At 37.4% G+C, this 6,407-nt stretch overlaps 1 protein-coding gene across 1 annotated transcript; it reads right to left on the reverse strand.

The window, feature by feature from the left end:
- Positions 1-6: 6 nt before the first annotated feature.
- Positions 7-5,984, reverse strand: LOC111868981 (dynactin subunit 1). The gene is made up of 5 exons (XM_023860120.1): positions 5,803-5,984; positions 4,170-4,289; positions 3,082-3,237; positions 2,223-2,312; positions 7-828 (listed from the first exon to the last, which is right to left on the reverse strand). The coding sequence occupies exons 1-5, from the start codon at positions 5,935-5,937 to the stop codon at positions 688-690; spliced, it is 642 nt and encodes a 213-aa protein (XP_023715888.1). The 5' UTR covers positions 5,938-5,984; the 3' UTR covers positions 7-687.
- Positions 5,985-6,407: the final 423 nt, after the last annotated feature.

The raw sequence follows: 6,407 nt of genomic DNA on the forward strand, positions 1-6,407 counted from the left end.
CATCATAACAACCTGTACATAAGATGAAGGCCGGTTAGGCCAGAAAATAAAGAAAAAATGACAGCAGAATACTAACTGACATTGCATACAGATGATATAAAAGCAAAACCTAAAGTCAGATAGAGTACTGAACTGCCATATGGGGAAACCGTTTCAGTAAGTTTATTTACCACAAATATATGAGGGTGATTCAAATTAAACCCATTCAGGAATGGTTCCTGGCGAAGGAGTAGAAGCTGTTAAATATAGTCCTCACCAGTACTGAGGCACTCAGTGTTCCTGTTTGCTCTGAAATGCCCATCTGGTTGACTGCTCGTCTGTCAGGCACACAGCCAAATGATCACTTTCATTGTGAACAAGTTTCATATTAACACCACTCACCTACTCAACATGAACTGTGGTCGTGGTGTACATTACTTCAAATTAAAAGAGCATTTATCACTCAAAAGAAAATGTGTGACTGACCCTTCAAACAAAGTCAGACTCCATAACATTCTGTTAGCATATAAATTTATGAGAATTTCCTTCCAGTAACACATGAACATGAAAGAAATTGGAGAAGGAAATTAATTTGTAATTAACAGAGTTCAAGAAATGCTTGCAATTTTATCCATTCGGGATCATTAAGAAGCCTACATTTACATATAATCATAACACATTATTTACAAAATACACGTCATTTATAATTTACAGTAACAGTTTCCTCTGCAGCAGTCTCAGTGTTTCAACATTCAGGATAAGAGGAACAGTTGGAGTGTCGATCATCTGTTTGTCAGTAACAGGAATTTTAAGATGTCCAATAACTTCAGGTTTACTTTCTTGAAGTGCCTGAAACAAAAACAAAAAANAATTATCATAAACAAAACTTACCTTAAAGTTAATAATAAAAGTAAGCTTATATATACAAACAAAACTGATCAAGACCACAGATAATATATGGATGGAAACAAGGGCAACTTGAAACTTAAGTTCCAAACAAGAGCACATATTTTCAACAGGCATGTAGCAACACAGAGAACAGGGTGCTGGGAAGAGTATTTGGGCCTAACAGGGATGCTGTAACAGCAGGCTGGAGAAAATGCTTAATGAGGAGCTTTGCACCTTATCCTCTACACCAAATTTTATTAGGATGACCAAACTGAGGATGACGAGACGGCCACAGCAGAAGCAGGCAGTAGGCAAGCTCAGCCTCCCACCTGCTTCTGTTGCTTACTTGCTTGTTTTACTCTTTTACCTTTAAGATGATGATGATACATTCCTCCAAAATATTAGGCTTTCTGCAAACCACACTGTATTACCACCCATAAGATGCTATGTACCAAATTTTGTGTGATAAGTCATTCTTGTGAAAAATGAAATTGCATCTGAGCTTCCAATAAACAAGTGGTTAGTGGTATCATCAGATCAACTTCTTGAAGGAGAGTCCTTGAGAAGTTAAAAAATCAGTTAGCTGTTCAAGAAATCTCCTGCCTTTTATGGAACCCAGACATTCCTTATTGTGTTTACAAGAGCCCATCATATTCCATATCAAACCAATCATTATCAAAATTATTTTCACCCAGCAATTTTTTATGTGGTTTTGTAACACCAGATTTAATCAAAATACACTCAATATTTTAAGACACAGGCAGATATTATTTCCCCATCTGCCATTAATTTTATGCATTATGTCTAAATCTTACCATACTTGTTGTTAGCATCATGAAAAGGCCCTACAGTTATTTCCTGTTTATAGGACTGTCAACAAACTACTACCATACAGAAGGTGTTGAGTCAAACATTCAGAGCACATGTGGAAATACACACACATATGTAAACTTCTCATACAAAACGGCATACAAAATTACAATGAAACTCATAAAAAGTAACTCACCAAGTATCCATCCATGTACATAAATGTGAGACAGCTTATGACTATATAAGTATGTTATGTTATTCTCTCATTCTAGTAGTTTTCAGGCAGTTAACATAGGTGATAGCACAAAAAACTTGTGCTATATAAGGAAAGATGTAACTTAATTCATTATTTTAACAAAAATATGGGAGGGGGGAATGAGATGAAGGTATGAAAGGAAAAAGAGAAAAGGAATGGACGATCAATATACAATATAAATTAGTCCCTACTGAATTGCAACAGGCTTCTCTGTTATTACATATTGTTCCACTATAATTTAATCTAAGTTCATATTTTGACACTAAAATGGCAGGTCAAGGTATCATACCTTAGTCATCTCTCTAGATGGGAACAGGGCAAAATCAGCCTTCACACTGCCTCCAGCTTTTCGCTTAACAACTTCCTTGACAACTTCCGCCTGCAAATGGACAAGTTTATTTACCAGTACAGATTACAGATAATCACAGATGACACACAAACAGCAGGCTTGAGTGTACGAGCCACAACATCTCTCTCAGCCTCTCCTGTTTCGGTGCTATCCTTGCCTTACTTACGGTTCATTTAATGATGCTGTCAGCAGCATGACACAGTGATTTAGTGAATAATGAATTGGAATGGACATGAGAAGAAGCAAACATTTCAGATGCATCCTCGCAGAAATGTTATCATTTTATGTCATCCCTCACCTTCTAGAGGTACATCCCATTTCCACAAACCTGATTCTCGAAACTGAGCCATGCAGCTATTTGGTGTCGAAACATTCCATTAACAGTATTTAAATTATATTACATATAAGATCTGTTCATGTGTTATGTATATATATAATTACAATGGTTTGGTCAAGAAGGGCATCAGAATTAAAATTTAGTGGGGAAAAAAAAAGCCATGAGACCACCCTGAACACGATGCTTCAGCCAGGTACTGGAACACAACAAGAGAGGGAAAAACTGGCAAGAAATAAAAAAGGAAACATTGTGGAAAGAAGGGTTTGGTGACATTTTGTCCACTGACCCACATATAACAGAATCAATGCTGGAAGATGAAGCAAAGAAAAAAAGCGATTACCAGAGGATAGTAAAGAGTGGAGAAAGCTTCATCATAGGATGATCCACTAGGGTGGATAGTAACCCACTTTAGTTTCTGTTGATATTTGACTGTCTTCATGTCCTGCTACTTCATGAACTTACCTGTAGATGTTCAACTCTCTTTTGCAAATCCTGTACTTTAGTCACCTCTTGAATGAGATGATTCGCTGGTGATAATCTATCCAGCCACGCAGGAGTTCCAGGAGCTCGTGAGCTAATGTCAACTACTTTAGGGTTTGTCATCACATGAAACACTTCCTGGAAACAAACATGCGCAGCTTCAGTAGTCAAACAAACAGTATGTCTCTGGTTCTGAGTCATTTATCTGTAGGGCTTGTCCAAACAAAACCTGAGATTGTTCTGGGAGGACTAGAGGCCATTCAAAATAGTCCGCATGGGCATTGGGGCAGGCATCCCACTTATACACCAGTAAACAGACCCCCTCCATAAAGAAATCCCTGAGTTTTTGGGACCACCACACCATCATGGCCTTGACATCTTCATCCAATTTGAATCTAACAATGGATTTCACCTGAAAAACCTGCATAAAAACCTAACAGTGAAAATAAACCATACTATAATTTTACCTGTTGTTTTACATGGGTTTGAAACTAGGTTTCTCACCAGAGCAACACGAGTTGAAGGCATATAAGAACATAATTTTTAGGACTATATTCAGACCTAAGATGAGAGGAAATATAAGGATGGGCAAATCACTTAGCAAGGCATTTCATACTTTTTACTCCTTACCAAATACTATCAGAGTGATAAAAGTGTGGTGAGTGGGAGGAGCAGACCTGTAGTATATATAGTGGAAATAATAAATATGAGTACATGTAGAATTTTAGTTGGAGAACTTGTAGGGAAGAGATCACTTCAAAGACCTAAGCGCAGAAAGTAGGGTGAGAGTACAGTGAAAACTGAAGAAACAGCAGGTGACAGTGTAAACCAGATTTAGCTGAATAAAGACGGGATCCAGCGTGAATCAAGCAATGAACCTTCAGATTCCATAAAACTGAGAAATTTCTGTACCACCTTCTCAAGAAATCATCTGTTTCACGGTTACAGCTACCCTAGTTACATTTCTGAGCATGTAATATGGCACAGTAGTTGTATTACAGAAATTCTCAGAAGGATAAAAAAAAAGGTACTCAAATGTAGTGGCTTCACTGACAATAATCTGTACTCACTTTTAATAAACTGGAGGCTTTCTTTTCTAGCCTGTCCAGGTTATTTTCCTCCTGATTATCCTTTTCATCTTTCTGTTTAAGTTCCTCCAAATCTCTGTTAAATATGTTCTTCTTAGGCACCTGAAACAATACACTATTTAATAAACATACTTATTTACATTGGTTCTTCTGGGTTATGACAGTGTAATCTTGAAGATGAGTACCAATGCTTCAGGGGACCATGCTGCCCACATCTTCTGGGTTATGGCACCACATAGTCTAATAAAGGGGTACCAACGTTTCAGAGGAACTTCTTCTTCGAGGTTTTTTCCATTTCAGAGTTCCTTGCACGAAGTTTCCACCTCTGGTGATCTTCTGCACCTTCCTCAGACACGACTGGCTCCTTCATTAGTTTCATTATATCGTCATTCCAGGTACTTACTTCCTCAAATCTTAACAGTAAATAAATATACCTACACAGTCGCATATAACCAGTACAGATGACTATGAACCCAGTAACAAATTTGGGTAACGCAATGACAACCGAATTTAATCCATACAACTGAACTATTTAAAGATTAAAGTGTAGATGAATGTTCATGGGACACTTAGTGCTCCTTACATTTAAACTCTCAATGCTATGAACAGCTGGCATCACTATTAACAAGTGCGATTTGTCATTTGAAGATTTACATAATAATCAGGTAAAATTAAGCAAGATCATACATGGTCTGACTATAAAGTCTGCAAACTCGCCACTGTGTGCTTACTGTTGCAGCAGTGGACAGAAACCTCAGTATGGTTTGATGACTTTGATGACGCTGGCATATCAGTGTTTCACAACTGTGTTGTTGATCTGTGGCAGTTTCTTTCTGAGTGGTGTCTATTATTGTCTGAGTGTGTCATGAGAATGTTGGAGCTACTAATAAAACTTGGCAAGAGTGGAAGTAAAATCAGAGAGATGTCATAGTGCAAGTTTACGGGGATAATACTACGAAGAAAACAGCAGATTACAAGTAGGTGACATGTTTCTCTGAGGGAAGAGAAAGTGTCACTGACAAGAGAGATCAGGCCAGCCAGCAACGAGCAGAACTGAAGAAAATATAGTAAAAGTTCATCAAATTGTGTGAAAATCGTTGACTGATTGTCATGAGTATATCAGAGCAAGCAAACATCAGCAAACAGGAAAATCTTAACTGAAGATCTTGATATTACAAAGGTGTGTACAAAAATGGTTCCAAAGGACCTGCCCACACGACAGTGTGAGTTTTAGCTAGTAAACAAATAACTGTGCTGGAACACCCTCCATATTCACTGAATCTAGCCCCCATTGACTTTTTTCTGTTCCTAAAGGTAAAGGAAACATTGAAAGGAAGACATTTTGATGACAATGATGAAATCTGGAGTTATATGACGGCAGCTCTGAAAGCCATTCCACAAAATCCATTATAAAATTATTTTGAAGGGCGGACTTGGCACTGGCATCGGTGTGTAGGTTCCCAAGGGAGTACTTTGAAGGCAACCACAGTGATATTCAGTAATGAGGTATGTAGCAGCTTTACCGCCACAAGTTCGCGAACTTTACTGTTGGACCACATATATTCTTCTTGATGAACAATGATTAAATGGAAGATTGAATGCAAAAGTGCATTACCTTCAGTGGTTGTAAACTGTCCAGCTGATTCTTGGCAAGTTTTGTCTGGAGCTGAAGTTTTTCATTCTGAACATTCCTTAGGGCAATTCTCAAGTCTCTGATCTGCTGAATCAGAAGTGGCGAGTCACGAACCATTGCAGGCAAGCTTGGTATTGAAGGGTATTGCACTGGACTCGAAGAACTCACTGGTAAAATAACAGAGTAACTGCAATCAACTGCTAAGAGGAAGTAAGTATGTACTAACTAGTATTAGATAACATGTTGTTAGCTACTAGCTATAAGCAACAGGCTTCATACTTAGAAATAAACACAGAAAAATTGTTGTAAGATATATGGTTAATACCCATATGTATTAAAGAAAATCATATATTCTAATTAAGTGAACATATAGATATTCCCCACTTGCATAGTAGTTGTGTTCCCAGGGGTGAATAACTCAAAATTTGTACTACTCATTTGGTTTCAGTTCTCAGTTTTCAATGAAAAACATATAATTCAATTAACCTTAATACAATTCATTTTAGCTGCTTATGTATCCCATTTTTATTTTTGTTTTAAACATTCCACTACTTCTTGGCTTTTAAACACAAAATTAAATAAAAAAT

Source organism: Cryptotermes secundus, unplaced genomic scaffold (assembly GCF_002891405.2).
Source record: "Cryptotermes secundus unplaced genomic scaffold, Csec_1.0 scaffold7020, whole genome shotgun sequence".
Classification (NCBI taxonomy): Eukaryota; Metazoa; Arthropoda; class Insecta; order Blattodea; family Kalotermitidae; genus Cryptotermes; species Cryptotermes secundus.

Bases quoted from the DNA above. Each gene is read 5' to 3' on its own strand.
- LOC111868981 (XM_023860120.1), bottom strand. From the start codon at position 5,937: ATGGTTCGTGACTCGCCACTTCTGATTCAGCAGATCAGAGACTTGAGA. The intron at 2,313-3,081 runs GTAAGTTCATGA...GTCCATTTGCAG, and splicing joins AGAGAGTTGAACATCTACAG to GCGGAAGTTGTCAAGGAAGT. The intron at 829-2,222 runs GTATGATACCTT...TTTTTGTTTCAG, and splicing joins CATCTAGAGAGATGACTAAG to GCACTTCAAGAAAGTAAACC.